This window comes from Solea solea, chromosome 19, assembly GCF_958295425.1.
Source record: "Solea solea chromosome 19, fSolSol10.1, whole genome shotgun sequence".
NCBI classification, from domain to species: Eukaryota; Metazoa; Chordata; class Actinopteri; order Pleuronectiformes; family Soleidae; genus Solea; species Solea solea.
The window spans coordinates 8,749,501-8,766,640 of record NC_081152.1 but is presented as its reverse complement, the minus strand read 5'-3'; the positions used below and the strand labels follow the sequence as shown (position 1 = coordinate 8,766,640).

The 17,140-nt window shown below is 38.6% G+C and overlaps 1 protein-coding gene across 1 annotated transcript; it reads right to left on the bottom strand.

Moving 5' to 3' along the window:
* Positions 1 to 2,556: 2,556 nt before the first annotated feature.
* amacr (alpha-methylacyl-CoA racemase) lies at positions 2,557 to 14,996 on the bottom strand. Its single transcript, XM_058617393.1, has 6 exons — positions 14,593 to 14,996; positions 11,989 to 12,245; positions 10,830 to 10,973; positions 9,437 to 9,597; positions 4,714 to 4,900; positions 2,557 to 3,201 (listed from the first exon to the last, which is right to left on the bottom strand). The coding sequence occupies exons 2-6, from the start codon at positions 12,233 to 12,235 to the stop codon at positions 2,792 to 2,794; spliced, it is 1,149 nt and encodes a 382-aa protein (XP_058473376.1). The 5' UTR covers positions 12,236 to 12,245; positions 14,593 to 14,996; the 3' UTR covers positions 2,557 to 2,791.
* Positions 14,997 to 17,140: the final 2,144 nt, after the last annotated feature.

Sequence of the window (17,140 nt, the reverse complement as noted above, 5' to 3'; positions counted from 1 at the left end):
AACAGGCAGGCAGATAAAACATGGAGGTGGATAGAGGAGGTGTTAATGATCAGGAGTTCAGGGAGGTAATGGGAGGTGGGAGGTATGAATATGGATGGCCTTGAAGGTAAGGGCCAGAATATTTTTTAATATTTATTCTATACCCCAACCGAAACGTTGTCTTGTAGTGGTCGATGTACATCAAAATGACACTGGAATCGGATTCAATTTGAAACCTGTGGTTAGTTCCGCTAATGCAGGGGCTGCATGAACTACATAACAAATGCACTTGCTTGACATCAAAGGAGGAATGAAATTGCAGCGCGACTGTGGGCGTCTCATTACTTGAGAAGCGGGGAACCAGCAAATGATAGACACACAACTATAATTAACTATAACTATTTAAATATTTTTCTTAGACTGTTTTGTTGTTGTTTTTTAAGCCAGTGTGTTGCATATTCCTGTCAATAGATTAAATCACCACACAAAATCAATCTCAAGCGGCAGGAGGTATCCTCCATACTCCAGCTGCACACACATTTTATACATAAATAAATCCTTGTTTTGTTACCGTTCTGAGGACTTGGTCTGTTAAAGTCCACGTCACCAGGAACAAGTAGGGAGAGTTTGGTGTTTGTTAGTTTTCCGATTACATTACATTCCTAGTATGTTGTGAAATTCCCGATGCTGACTTTGCACAGCTTATAACAGATTGGCTCGTGACAATATGCACAGTGGAATAAATCCTTAATCTACACCGCACTGGATCCTATTACCTAAACCGTCGAGCTACAAAGTCAGTCCAAAGCCATTTCCAGCACTCATTCACAACCTGTGTGCATCCTGGAAGAACATCAATTGGCATGAATGTTGTTGTTGTTGTCCAAACCTTTATGCGGCCAAAGACTTGAATCTATATTTCCCACCTCTACACCCTCCGTGTGTCAGTAATTGCAGTGCTGCCATCCTGCACAGTGGTTTTTACAATCATCGAAGGCGATATTTTTATAAAATACACACATGCCGCATACGATTTATTGACTTTGACGGCATCACTGGTGATGAAATAATTGCTGCACATGGAGGAGTCACTGGCTGAATAAATTATATATGAAAATGATTCCAATGTTATAAACCTAGCAGGTTTGATTTTAAGGACGTGGGAAGTGCAGTCCTAGCTGTTAGTTTTTTCAGTGTCAGGAAAGATTTTCATACTGTGTCTTTTGATCATTTTCCACGTGTTATCATGATTATTATTATCATTATTATTATGTACCCTAAAAACCAAACTGACATCCATTGGATCCTCCTCCTTCAAACGATTTAATGTGCCCCCCGCTGCTTAAGTATTTGTTTTTGATATTTATAGACTAATTTTGCATGAAAACAAACAGCCAGTCAGTCTTGAAGCTCGTGTGGCCCCCAGGCCATTTGATTTGAGAGCCCTGCCTTAGGCATTTTTGCTTTATGTGACAACATACCTTGTTCACATGGCTGCCACAATGGCTCAGCTACACTTGTGATCTGGGAACAGAGGACTGACTTTTTTTTTTTTAAGCCTATGCAGTCACCTGTTTTTACTTACATTTATACACTTAGTTATAGCCTTTAAAGTTCATCCTTTCATTCTTAATTTATTCACTTTCACTCTGTGTACGCACCACATTACATTAAATGTCATTTAGCAGACACTTTCATCCAAAGCAACTTACAATAAACACTAATTGTTCCATTTAATTCAATCTGAAATAATTGATTTGTCTGTCATTGCATAATCTTCACTTGTTATCGTTTGTAAGTTGCTCTTATGATTGAAAGGAGCTTTAATTTAATTTTTTCTTTATATGTACAGTATAAAACGCCTTTTTTCTGTCAATCTCCTGTTCTGTTTTAAATCTTCTAAATACGTTATATACTTGTTCTCATTTACATATTTGACACTTGATTTGCAGTTAAACTTGCATACATATGACAACCTGCTGTCTTACGGATAAAATAATTATGCCATTGTCACAAAAAAGAAAAGAAAACAAGAATATAAAGCCAGCAGCTGTGCTGTGAGATCACCTGGATTTCAAAACAAGAGAAAATGAAATGTTTTAAAAACCAGCCACAGCTCCCACCAAGATTTTTAAGACCTTATATAGACTACATAAAATGCAACTTAAAGGTTCAGTATGTAAGAACCGACGTCTTCACACACCAGACAAGACGTAAACACTCTTTCATACCCCTCTCTGCCATTTTCCTCTTTCATCATGGTTGGCTCATGCATTGGGCTTACATGTAATCACCATCGTTTGTGTCATAAGCTGCCGCTTCATCATATACACGTCTCCTCAACCTGCAGTAGAAACATGGCAGCTTAAGATGGAAGCCTCTGTAAAGGAAAGTCCTTACCTTAAGCACATGTAAGTGGATTAATACATGGCTTGGAAAACCAAATGATTTTTACTTTAAAACAATTATACGTTAATGGGTAGTGTATTCAATTTATGACAATAAACACTGGACCTTTTTTTTATGAACATGTCAACCAATGTAAGACAGTTTGATGGAGAACCTGTGGAGATGATGTGAGCTAGAAGTATTTATTATGTAGTCTTCATTTTAGTACATGATTCAGAGGACCGCAGTAGAACAAAAGAGGAGAATGCAGATGGACAAATCCCCAAGCACATGACCCACTGGCTAATTCATTCTGAATCAATTATTTATTTCAGTTACAGTGTGTCCAGAGCAAACAGAAAAAGTCTATCTCTTCTACACTGTCTGCCCTAAAATCTTGACAAAGTGTGACTTTCTTTCTCCGCTACAACTTTGCTTTGCTTGCATTACACTCTATGACATCTGCCCCTAACATCTGCTTTATCTCTGCTGACGTAAAGCCATACTCCTCTAAGACCTTGACAGTGTGCTCTCCAATGACAGGGTCAGGAGTGAGGCAAGGCTCTGCAGGGGTGCGAGAGAGAACCGGGGCAGGGCGGGGGCTTTCTTCGCCACCGGAGTCCGCCACGAAAGAAGCTCTTTCCTGGTTATGTGGGTGTGAGCTCACCTGGTCGAAAGACAACACAGGTGTGACACAGGCATCGGTTCCGTCAAACACCCTCGACCATTCTGCCTGGGTCTTTTCAGCGAAACGTTCGGTGAATATCTGTCTCAGCCCTGGCCAATCACTGAAGCTCATTTGAGGAGGCAACGCTCCAGCATCCAACTCTAAACCTGCGGAGAGAAAAGTGAACCAATAAGTCAACAGCTACAATGTAACATAATAACAAGCATGAGCTGCACAGGCTTTTATCACACGGAGTTCCGCCAACTCCTAGAATTATACTGATGGTATACATAGATTACAAGCACAATAGCAAGTTTAGTGCTACTTGTCACTTCTAAAGGTCATACTCCAATCTCCTGGTAGTAGAATGAAAAGATATACTTGTCTTATCCTACTTAAGCAATGACATTTCCCAATGACCTTACACAGAGGACTTGGTGGTTTTGGAATTAAAAGAATACATTGTTTATCGGTTATTAAACCGAGAAATAGACAAATTGCACTAATTACTGCAGACAAGCTGTGCTCAAGGCACTTTACATGGGCATAGCGCTAACAATATTAGAGAGAGAAAGAGAAAGCTGTTCACATAGTGAGCATGCACTTGGCATCAGTGGAGAGGGAAAAAAAAGCTCCCCTCTAACAGGAAGAAGTCTGGCAGGACCAGTCCCAAACCTGGATAAATGGGAGGGGTATATGGCATAAAAAAAAAACTCTGCCAAATCAAATATGTGGATCATCTGCTGTGGCAGCACCTACTGTTATAGTATACTGATATAAGATGTAGTCATAATGATAATAATAACACATGATAAGGTAAAATAACTTTCTCTCGTGCCGAAACTTTCTCTAGAGCCGAAAACAGAGTTTTAGTTGTTATTGCTGTTCAGATAAGGTCTACAGTATGCGAGGACCAGCCTGCCTCCAGCACATCATCAAGGTGAACAACATGTTCTCCTGAGCAAAGCAGTTGGATAGCAAACCACTCTCGCAGTCCACACATCAGAAAATCAGACTGTGGTGGTGTGCAGAAAATAAATGTCCCAAACCTGACAGCGAGTGGTTGCTTAGGAACTGAAACACTGTTTATATCACATGCCATTCATCCAGATTTCTTTAAGGACGGAAGCCATGCAAAGAGAAGAGTGCCTTTTATTAAATGCTATGTTTTCATTAAGCCTCAAGTTCCCAACTGAGCCCTTAATCATCAATGATTTCAGCATGTGTGACGGTACGAGCCACTATCATAAAGGTTTTTTATTGATATATACAATGCAGTAAGTAATTTCTGCTACTAGGCGGTCTCTTAATTAAAACAATAACATAAAAGATCTAATTTGACTATGTCAGGACTGAAAGCAGAGTGTGTGACACACTGGACTAATGGCTTTATGGGGAGAGCTTCTGTGGCACAACACACAGCAAACACACAATAGCATGAAGAAAGAAACCAAAACTTCCAACTGGTAGTATTTCCTTCCTCACTCTGTTGTCTCACAGTAATGGCAGAGAGGATATGGATTTCTGTGCACTGTAGGAGTTTTGGAAACTTTTTGGTTAGTACTTAACAAACTACATAACAACAGTGTTGTCGATTTAAGATATTATAATACAGAAATGTTACATTATTATATATTGAAGCTAAAAGTGCCTCGAGTCTATATCAGAATAGTACGCACCCTGAAGCAGCTGTTGGTAGAATTGCGGCTCTATGGCGCCCACAGCCATGTACTTTCCATCCGACGTCTCGTAAGTATCGTAGAAGGGCGCTCCACTGTCCAGCATGTTCTCGCCTCTAGAACGGTCCCACATACCAAGACTACGAGCTTTCCATATAAATGAGCCAACATATGCGGCTCCTTCCACCTGAGGATAGAGAGTTGAGAAAACATATATATATATATATATTTCCTATACCCAAGTCATAAATAAATTAGAGCAGCAAAGTAAATGTAAAGCAAGTTTTTTTTTAAATTATTATTAATAAATGCTATTCCCACAGAGCAAATATAATGTATTCAAATTTGATATGTGACACTTGTTTTGGCAAATGCCCAGAAAAGATGAAATGTCATACAGTATATGTCATCCTTTTATCTCTGGTTTTCGTGTTATTGCTTTGAGCGTACGCTTTTATGTGTTGTCTTGCTCTTATTTATTGTTTTATTTCCTGTCCGCACTCCCTCACTCATTGTCTACCGCTTCATCCTCCATATGAGGGTCACCGGGGGAGCTGCCGCAAATTCCAGGTGACACAGGGTGAAAGGTGGGGGGGGTTCAGGTCGCCTGTCCATCACAGGACCAACACACAGAGACTAAACAAGCATTCACTCTCACAATCATGGTCAATTTAGAGTTTTCAATCGGTTTCATCACCAAACTGAATGTTACAATGTGGGAGGAACCCAAAGAGAACCCAGACAGAACATGCAAACACACGCTCCAGGATTCAAACCGATGACCTTCTTGCTTTGAGGAAACAATGTCAGCCACTGCTTCTCCCGTGGGACCCCTAATATATCGTTCTCCTGCTCTTATTTACTTTGACAATTGGTGAGTATCCTGTTTTTAAAAATTCTATATAAATAAAAATGATTATTAAATTTTTATACATGGAAACATAAAAATGACTTATGTCAAATCATTGGAAAAGCTAGCGAAAAAACTTCAAACAGGACACTTTCCACTGACAATTACCTCGTAAACCTCGATAATGTATATTTTTTTTAAATACATAAGTTAAATTTATAAATTTGATTGAAAAAGACGGCAGACGAAAAAAAACAACTGCCGTCACCTCCATCACTGGTGATTGCAATCAATTCATCAGTGCTACTATTTTTAATGAATGTGACTCACATCAATTAACAATGATTAAAGTGTGTGTCATTCTCTCTCCTTTCGATCTGTTTTGGTGTCTTTTTAATCTTTAATATGCATTTATTAACACTTAGGTAAATATCAAGCTGCTAAATGCATCACAAGCACAAGAGTTAATAATGCTTGATCTCTTGTTATTGGTGTTGTGACCTGTTGCCTGCTACAGCCCAAACACTAGATACGACAGTGGTGGATCAATCCGCTGAATACCTGACTGACTCCAAAATTGTTAAAAGGCGTAATTTTAAATTTAAACAGGAGCGTCAGCCTTGTGTTATGCCGGCAAACGGCTGCCAAGGTGGTGCATGCTGGGATTGTCTACAGCCAGTGGCAGTTGCTGGTCATTGAAATAGGGGAAGCACATTTCAGGCCCAGTTATATATAAGTTGAGCCATAAGACACTGATATACAACATTAGTAGTTGCCACGTTGACTCCAGAATTCAATGCCCTCCAATGCTGACATTTTGCAATCACTTGCAAAGACACTCCTATTGGTGTCATGCGCACCATACTTTATCATCCATTTTCCTCTAAATGGAAACATTGTCCAGATTTCTGCTGGCTGATCCTTTCAGCTCAATACTCCCTTCTGGAAAGGGTAACCAGAATAAGTACGGCGGGCACAACTCGACTGTCTTTCTGAAGGTTTATTCCACATACACAGTTAAATAGCAGTCAATTAGTAGTTAGACAGTTATTAGTTAGAAGTCAGTTAGCAGTTTGTTAGCTACTAACTACAGGTTCTGCTGATAGATAGATTTACGAAGCCACTTACAAAGGCACATACGAAGGTAATATATAACAAAAGATGGCTTTGACAATGCACCTTAAAGGCACTTTAAAGGCAACGGTGCTTTGATACCAATTACAACAATGAACAGATAAATAGAATGAAAGATAAATAGCTTTGCCTGCTAGAAAGTTCTACAAACATAATTCACAAAACTTGACATCATGTTCTACGGAAAACTTATGATTGTGACCAATAACTCCTCAGGTAGTTGTTTAGCTCATTTTCCCATAGGCGTCCATTCAAACAGAGTTATAGTGGAGTGCTAGCGGAGTCACCCCATTGGCACTATTCAATGCATTCTCATTTCCTGGTTAACTTCAGAAAGGACCCAGAAGTTCCATAAATGCGAATGATAAAATGCTTAACACTTAAACTGGAGTTGGCACATTCCGTTCACGTTTGAGGGAAAATTTTGATATGTCAAGAAGAAAGATTGCTCAGTCCTGAAGTGTTGTTAGGGACAGATGGGCTGCTAACTGTGACTACATGTGAAATATCAGTGAAATGTTGACAAGACAATAAATGAGTGTTCAACTGAAATATCCATCTTCCAATAGGATGTCTACAATATTACGACACTACCATTCAGTTAAGGTAATCGTGTTGTCACTGCATGACAACATGATTTCTAGGGGGTCTTTGCCCAGAACAAACAACAAAAACAAAACAGTTACTATTTTAAAGCAATTACAGTATACACAAACATACTTATACTCAGTAGTCTATCAAATTTCTACAAAAAACACTGATACACTGGACCTTAATATATGATAAAAACAATAATAATAATAATATGAATATGAATAACAACAACAATGTTGTGTTTGCCTGCTTGCCATTATTTTTTACAGTGTGTGTCTCTTGAGTTTGAAATGTGTACAAACTCAAAAGGCTGAGGCTTGTTATCAAATAATTGTCATTTGAATTCAATTTATTGAAGGAGAACAAACCAGCACACGCATTAAGCACGACTGACCATTAATACATTTACAGCTGGATTTAAGGAAAATAAACACACAGGCACGAGCGCACACACACACAGTGTGCTGCAGAGTACAAGAGTTCCTTTCCTTTTTTTAATAATACCTGTAATTATCTGTTTTTCTCTGTCACTGAGACTTTTTAGTGCCACTGACTGAATAATAAATAACTGCAATGGAAAACCACTTTTTTCACAAACAACACCTGACTTAAAGCCCACATAGACCAGAAGCTCCAATTAACGCTGCGTTTGTGTGTATAACTGCATCATTACCTCGTTTATGAAACCCTAAAGTTTCAGAACAAACAGTTCAGCCACTGCTGAGAAAATAGTGTTGTATTGTTTTCCTGGGCTCTGCGAAGCGGATCGGCACTTCCGTAGTTTGATGTCGTCATCAAAAATCCTCACCACTCCTCTCACCACCGTAGCGCCTCCCGGTGCGGGCACTAGTCCGGGCACATCCGGTTGCGTACATTCAACCGCAGAAGAAGAAGAACTACTCTCGTTGTAGCTGCTGAGATGCAGAGCATCCACCGTGCCAGAGGGGGAGCTGTGTATCTGAGAGCTGGCCTATCTATTACGTCACTTCCAGGTACCTGGCCAATCACAGGACAGTGGGAAAGCTCTCGTTGGCTGGCCAATCACAACACATATACACATATGTGTGATACAAGCATTCTATGTCGCCTTTAATGCATCCAACAATGTCAACAATACTATAAACTGTACTATAAACTGGTTGTCTGTTTTGTACTTAATTAGCCAGGTCTATGAATAATGATGTCCATCATATTTACATATTAACTGATGTGATCAGTCCCCCATCATCATTCATTCATCTTCTACCACTTTATCCTCTGGTGGGCACTGGTGTGCTCCCTATTAAATAAGCTAAAAAAAATATTGGCAATATTTCGCAATGAAATGAAATCGTTTGTACCGTATAAAGTGGAAAAATAATTGATATAGTTTATATAGTTAAAAGAGATTGAATATATTCAATCTCTTTTTACAGTTATCCATGTACATTTATGCAAACCACCTAAAAACCAACTCTCAGAGAATGCTAACGAGATCTCACACACACACACACACACAGAGATGATGTTTTTATTCACTAGACTTCACTACCCACATTCTACATCCAAATACTTAGCCTGGAAAGAGCTTTAAGTATGGAAGCCTTGTCAAATTTGGCCTTTTAAAAGACGAGAAACAAAAAATGGTCACACTTTAATGCATCACAATTAGCTACTACACTAAGAGCTGTCCCAAGCTATCATTTATTCCACTTGCAGTAAACGGGGTAGCATCAATTTTATGTGGAAAGATAACATACTACAGAATGAACATGTTGCATGAAATGTCGAGGTGGAAATTTCAGGTAAAATAACCTGTGCTTTCATGAATGAGAAAATGTCACCCACAGGAAGAATAAACCCCCTTTATGGTGTTTAAGAAGTCTTCACCCAGGGTAAAATTATTTGAATGGCTGTAGGCGTACACCCACACCATCACATCCTCTAACATGCTGTTTATTTGCTTGAGGGCCAATGTCAGACTGAATGAGTCCTTACACTGCCCTGTGTCTCTCTGCAGTCTGTGCAACGTGTCAGAAGCGGCATTTTTACAAATATGACATTTTCTGTTTGTGCTCAGTATCCTGAGGAGCAGATTATATTTTATATCACAGTACATGCCGGCCTCGGTGCCAAACTACATTTGGAATCTGACAGAATGCTTACCATGCTAGCATCAATGATTTGACCTTTCCCTGACTTGGTCCTCTCCAGCAGTGCCATGACTATTCCCAGGGCACAAGTGAGTCCACCGCCTGCAAAGTCTGCTACCAGATTCAGTGGAGCATAGGGTTTCTCTCCACTGCGTCCCAGTCGAGATAAAAGGCCTGTGAGGGAAATGATGAGACTTGATGAGAATGACAGCCATGTGGGAGGAAGAAGAATTGAATTCTGACACATGCTCGGCCCTTAAAATTGAGGGGAAAGGAATTAACTTAAATTAAATAAGTAGCGATTACGAAACAATAAGATGGAAAGATCACAGCTCCTTTTAATGGGAACGCTTTTAATTGTATGAAAAAAAAATGAAGTCCAATGTGAGCAAGACAACTTATTCGGTTAAACGAGCATTAAACTTTTGTAGAAAGCCAGTCATTTTGCTTCTGTGTAACCACTCAGATATTACATTAAACACCCCTTCCCAGGCACTCAGGTCAGCCTCATCAATCAGCCTCATTGTGCCTCCTGCCCCCCTGTCCACCATGAGGGCCAGAGTCTTCAGCCGCTCTGCCCCCCGTCTTTGGAACATTGACTCGTTTTCCACAAAAAAGAAGGAAATTACTATAAATATACACAAATGATAATAATTGGCATATTTACAAATGGTAACAGTTGTGAAAGTGGCGCAAGTGAGGTGTCTACAGTTGCAGACAGAGAGTAATTGTGTTAATGTGTATATGCATGTTATGTATGTGGATTGTGAATGTTCCATACAGTATTCTCTGGAGGAAGATAGATAGATAGTTAGATAGATAGATAGATAGATATGAATGTAAATGTAAATGTTTGCTTCTTGCTGAATCCCAGCTCTGGCTCTGGCTGAGTTAGTTCACTTTTGTGTTCTGCCAAAGAGCAAACAGACAAACAGAGCTGAGTCACAAAGAAGTCTTTCTGCCTTCAGTCATCAAACACTGAGCAGAAATGGGAGCTCTCTTGGGTTTCCTTAAGTTAGGAGACAAATAAAAACGTTGAAAAATATACATTTTAATATTTAACAGTAAACATTTTAACTGCTAATACTATGGGGTGTTAACAACAATGGACTGGACTTTGGAACAAATGGGTGCGAACTTTCCTCAAGTGCTGTTTTTTAAATTGTTCGTCCAAGTTTCCAAAGTCAAGTGTTACCAAGTCGAAAGAGTGATGAGAACTGTGCATAGCAAAATAAAATCAAGGCAAAGAAAAGGCTGAATTCCTGCACAAATTTCAAAGGTTATCGAAGCAAGGACTGTATAATTAGTACACAGAGAGGAAACAGTGAATCAAACGCATGTAATCTCACTCCATCATCTCAAAGTACACTGGTAAAATTCAGATAATATAACACGTATGTTATTACCTGACATGGCGAGGTAGTTGATGTCATGCCCGGCTGCACTGGCATATGTCCCAGTTTGCCCGTACCCCGTCAACCGAGCATAGATGAGACGAGGATTTTCCTTCAACATATCATCTGGACCAAGTCCCAGCTTCTCCATCACACCTAGATCATCACATCAAATATATCAGTATCTGCTTATTGATACTCCCTGTGGACCAGTTAGTACTTTATCTGTCACAAGTCACATTCATGAGAACAAATTTTAATCTGTCCACAATTTATTTTTCCATGTTTCAATATTAAGCATTAATATATAATCATAGTTTATCAATACTACAATAAACGATACTTACTTTTTAAATTAAAGTTGTACTAAAAATGCTTATGATTCAAATCATGTGGATCTGCCCTACTTTACGAAAACACAATTTTGAGAAACTTTACACAACTGTTTCCATTTAATGCCTTTTTATATTTACTTTAGGGCTGCAACTGATTATATCCATAAACGATTAATCTGTCAATTATTTCCTTGATTAATCGAGTAATTGTTTGGTCCATAGAATGTTTGAAACCTAGAAAGGATGATGTTCTCAAATGTCTTGTTTTGTCCAAAAACAAAAAACTATTGTTTAATGATTTCTTTGTTATATGGAGCAAATAAACCAGAAAACATTCACATTTAAGGAGCTGAAAAATCAGAAAATTAGTTTTAATTCCCTAAAAACACTCCAATCAATTGATTGTCAAAATAGTTGACGATTAATTTAGTAATCGATTAATAATCGATTCATCGAGTAATTGTTTCAGCCCTAATTTACTCAGTATATTTATAATACACTTAATAGGGGAAATATTGGATTACATTTATTTAAGAGGTCTGGTGACAAGTTATAAACTCATTTTATATGACAGCATGTTCGACCCTGTCACACCTCCCAAAATCTCCTCACTATTTGAGGCTAAAACAGACATTTATTAAAACTGTATGTATTTGTGAATGTAGAGAAAGTTGAGGCAGGAACCTTCCAAGTAAACCTATAAAATAAACTTATATAAACTAGTTAAAGCTGGCTCCACTTCAAGCAACTGCTTACACACCGACACATCAGTATTATAACAGAAATGTAACATATAATAAGCTTGCGAAGAAGTACGCTTTCTTTGGTGCCCTGACCTTTACGATAGGGCTCGATGACCACATCAGACTGGACACAGAGCTTCTTGAGCAAAGCGACACCCTTTGCTGTCTTCAGGTTGATGGACACAGACAGTTTCCCCCGTCCTTGTTTGTCCAATGCCATAGAAACCTTGGTGCGGTCCACGCGAATCACCTTTGCTCCAAAGTCTGCCAGGATCATGCCACAGAAAGGAGCCGGAGCCAGGCCTGCCAGCTCGATGACTCTCACTCCAGCCAGTGCCATGATGAAAGGACTATGAAAGCAGAATATTAGACACAATTCTCAGTACAAATGAAACACAAACAACAGATGGGGTGAGGGGGCACATACTGCATGTTGTCAGAAATTTGACTTGCAAATGCTATTGTGAGGTTCTCTTTTCATTTCTAAAGGCATTTTCGGCTGCACTGATGCTTGATTTTAGCAGTGCTATGCTCAAAACACAAATCTTTTGGTTTCTTCTATAACTTCTATTCTGCGAGGGCTTGTTCCAGGAGTGAATACATGGGTTCAATGTGTAAACAGAACATTTTCCCTTGTAATATTTTGTTCACTTTCGTCGTTGTTGTTGGTTCTGAACTTGGTTCACCCCGAGTCACAGCAAGTTTCACCAATCTCTTTTGTATGTTTTCTGTGGGTTTCTTTGACATCTGCTGTTCTGTGAGATTCTGTTTAATGCAATGGCTCATTGTATCACTGTGTGAATGGAAAAATTGGCTCTTCATTTCTTTGTATTTTTCTACACCTTTTTGTTGTTGTTGTTATGAGACTTGGTTCATCCTGAGTTATGTATGGCAAGTGACCATTTCATCAGTACTCTCTTTCTCTTACGAGACAAACAGTATTTAGGTTCCCATTAGCATGCATAGCAAAATCTAAGCCAATTTTCATAGATTAGCTAAGAAAGATTTATATTTATGTGTGTTTCCATCCTTTAATTTACAGAGATAAGCAATGGGTGATTGCAAAGTCTGTGTCACCACAGAAGAAAAACAAGGTGCAATTTGTTATTGCAGTTACATAATATTTGCATCTTGCACTAAGTGGAGGAATGTTGTGGTCCACAAATTCCTTCTCCCGCTGTTTCTACTATTCCAGCCCAGTAAAAAGTGGAAGTGGGAGGGCGATTGCAGTGAAGTGTTCTGTAATGTCCTCTTTTATTAAGTAAAACAGTTTTACGCAACTTTTCTACCTGGTGTTACAGAAACACACCTAATGGCTTTCTATCTTTTGCCGATTGCACTGCAGGTGTAGCAAACCCACTTCCAAGAACGTTGTAAAAGCTTTACAACTCAGCAACACTTGAGCAGTACTCTTGATCTTGATCTAGGGCTGATTCTGGCAGTTTGAGTCACTGACTATCATTGACACTTATCACACAAAATGACATAGTGCAAGCACAGATGTTAAGGTGCAGAGTGGGAATCCAAAAGGCATCCCTCTCCCTCTTACAAGCCAGTGACCTAACAAAATGCTTATTTTCCTCCTTTTTTTATTATTAATCTTTGCAGTGATACAACTAGTAAACAAATGGGAACACAGTGAGAGCAGAGCAGTGACATATGTGAACTCTCACCTGCTGCCACAAACACAGATGGACTTTGAAACTGACAGTTCGGTGCAAGATAAGTTTTAATTTTAAGTCTAAAGTGACACACATTGAGACGTGCTGTAACCATGCATGTTAAAAGAGCGAATGGCTAAGAATTAGTGACATTTAACGGTGAGACTAGTTAGACTCCGCTGCTGCTCAGCCCTCTATTCTCCATGTACGTCAGGGAAATACAAAGGCTGACGCATACAAGAAAGGAAGTTTTTCATGGATACAAACCACATACTTAAGACTAATTTGAGAACTGTTGCAACAGAAAAATGACTTCTTGTGCACTACAACCACCTTGAACAAGAGTGAGAGCCCGACACCCCCTTCCTCTTAATGTTCACCCCTGCACTATCTGCACCAGGCGTTTATGTATATGTCTGTACTATTTATATTATTATTATATGTATTACAGTTTAAGTGCAAATATCCGATACAATAGTCCTACATGGTCATATATGCATCTGTACAGTAAAGAGAGTGTACATGGACATTAATTATACTTTCTCTTTAAAACAGCAGTATTTTATCCTGACAATACCATATACTATATGTATATATAATTATTGTCCTCTGTGTGTACATGCATATTTATATTTTTTTGCATGTCTTATTTTGTTTTCATTTTTGATAACAACATAATTTTGTTTTAGTTTTACACTTGATTTTGCAATGTAAACGTATGTTTCCAATGCCAATAAAGCCCTTGAGAGAGAAAGAATACTGTATATAGACGCAAGCATATGTTACACAAAGTGAATACGCAAAAACCACTCCAAAATAGGTAAGAATTAATGCAGCTTCTGTGGCCAGTGCTTATCGTACTGTTAAAAGCTTGTAACTAATCAAACCTTGAACTGAATTAGTTTTGACAGTGTAGTGTCACTATAGAAAAAAACCAAGAAGCCATTTTGTGCAGTTATAGGTCTTCTTACAAGCCACAAACAGTAGTTAGTTTACATGCGCATGTGAGAGACAGTCGAAGTGTGGCTCAGCTTACCTTTACTTCCAACCTGAAGTCAGGACTTCAACTCTCCTCTGTGTCAGCACCTAGCTAACCCTAACCCTGCGTGCTGAGGGTATGTTTGTTATGTTTGTTGACTTCACATCCCCACGGAGTATAAAGTAGCGACAACGGAAAACTTACAGAAACTCTCTAGTAACACACATTAGACCACGCTGATATTTTTCGGCAGTTGAAGGATGTTAATGTGTGTCAGTAAATCATGTTTTTAAGTCGAAACGGCGCAGTGTGTGTACCAAAACTACATGCTAACATCTGGTCAGAGTAAGCCTCATCTGTGCGCCGCGGTGAACTGCCTGCGGTTGGAGAATACCACAGTTTGCCCAGTTAAAAGTTCGGGTCCACTTAGCCTGGTAGATTCCTGTGTACGCCGGTATTTAATAAAAGCGAACCCGGTAGCTCCAGCTGTGACCCCAGCGCGATGAGGTTTCTGGGAAATGTAGTATTCTATGATGTTGCGTGTTGCTTAACTCTAGGGGCAGTTTGCACGTTTTACAAGCTTTTCGTTTTTCGTTTTTTGATAACTTTGTCTGTGTTCATGCATGTAGTATGAATTTTGATAAGGTTGTGTATTTTCATTTGATCTTGTAATTTCAAGGTCAACTCCTACAGTCAGTCTAAAATACACTTTGTACAAACAAGTGTTGCATAATACATGCCTTTTATTATATCTGGGTGTCAATACAGTCTTTTGCTTAGTCAATTTAGTCTTATAGACCGATTCGTCAGTTATAGTTTTTACTACTCTCTACCAGATGGTGTCGTTTTTGGCCATATTCGGCATATTGAGAGAAAAAAATACATGCTATTTCCACTAGATGACACTCTCACAATCCCCCCTCCCTCTCATTGACATATCCCAGTCTGTAATAATTCACAAAACACAAAAAATGTGTACTTTTCAGTTTTTTGGTGGTTTTTTAGGCAAGGCAAGACAATTTTTTGTATTATTAGATAAGTATTTGATATCAATAATTAGGCCAGATGTAGGTGAAAAATGTTTTTGTGCTTCGCGGTATGAATGTGACTCATATTAGTATCTATATACAGTACATATATACATATATATATGTATATGTATGTATGTATATATATATATATCTATATATATACATGTGTGTATATGTATATGTGATAGGACAAAAAATTAAAAAAGTCCAAGTCTCATATTCATAAATACTGTGTCGAAGGTCAGTCGTTCATTTTGTGCCGATTTCAAAACTCTGTTCCTCCTGTAACAGAAAAGCCAAGAAAGCTAGAAAAACATTGACTATGTGCTGCATGATGCTCTCTATGCTTCTTGTGTTGTTGATTTTATTTATTTTTAATAGTGTGTAACCTTTGGGAGGGTATATTGAATATTCTACTAAGAATGTTTGTATAAGTGTATACTTTTTGTTGGCTTTTCCCTCTCGAGGGGTCGCTACAGCAATTGGTTAAATAAAAAATTGTTTGGTTTCCAAAGTCTTAAAATAAGCCTTTTATCAAGTAAGGGTGTTGCTGTACAAAGACAAAAACCACCACCTTGCACCACTATTTCTATAGCAGCCAAAACAGACAAACAAAAAAAGCTGTCTGACCATTTTAATAACCTGCAGATGAAACCAAAATTACTAAATATTAATAAATTTCATTATTTTCACTTTGATTTACTAGGAGTTCAGCTACAATAGAAGGATTTTATTATCTTTATAGTTAGTCTCTTTAGACTATCAATCAAGAATGATAGAGGAAGTGTAAATGTAGACTGAAATGACCAAACATTTGTTTGGAAGATATAGTGTGATCAGCAGTGTCATTCCGAAAATGAAAGTGTGTTGTGGCACTTTGATCAAACATTAATTTGTCACAAGCCTTTTAGATGTATTCTTACTTTGGATTTATACATCTCGGGGAAGAATTAAAATCCAAAAGTTCATTAGAAGTGAAACACACCTTTCAGATGCCCAGTTCTCTACTGTAACATTGCCAGGCTATTTGATATAGCCAGTAATATCAGGGCCCATATTACAGATTCTCTTAAATTTTTATGGCAATCAGCCAGTGACACATAAAGTTACAACTGTATGGAGTTTAATGGACACCCACAGCCCAGATATGCTGTATAGCACACATGGGTATTGATGTTATTATAAGATCCCAGCAGTGAGCTCCCTTCTAATCCCTGGAGCCCAATAAAACTCATAGGATGAAGCAGACGCAGGTGAGTTCTGTCCACTCGAGTCATTGCAACACCCCATTGCCAGTTTGGAGAGTTTTCACAAATTAGCTGAACTTGTGTGCGGACCGATTGGAATTCCTGGACGGAAACAATTCTTCACAAAGGATTTTTTGAGGTACTAAACGCTGGTGAAAATGGACGAAAATTGGCACAGGAATCAGAATTGGTGGAACATTGTATAAAATAAAGGATATATGTAAAAGAGGTGCAAAATGGCTCAGTAGCACCCCCAAAGGTGAAACCAGGTAGGACAAAGCCAAAAAGAGGTTGCACAAAACTTGGTGGAAACGTGTCTATTCCAAG

Excerpts from the sequence above, each read along its gene's own strand:
- amacr (XM_058617393.1), bottom strand. The coding sequence starts at position 12,235 with ATGGCACTGGCTGGAGTGAGAGTCATCGAGCTGGCAGGCCTGGCTCCG. Across the intron at positions 9,598-10,829 it reads CAACTACCTCGCCATGTCAG|GCCTTTTATCTCGACTGGGA; the intron begins GTAATAACATAC and ends TTTCCCTCACAG. Across the intron at positions 3,202-4,713 it reads CTACCAACAGCTGCTTCAGG|GTTTAGAGTTGGATGCTGGA; the intron begins GTGCGTACTATT and ends TTCTCTCCGCAG.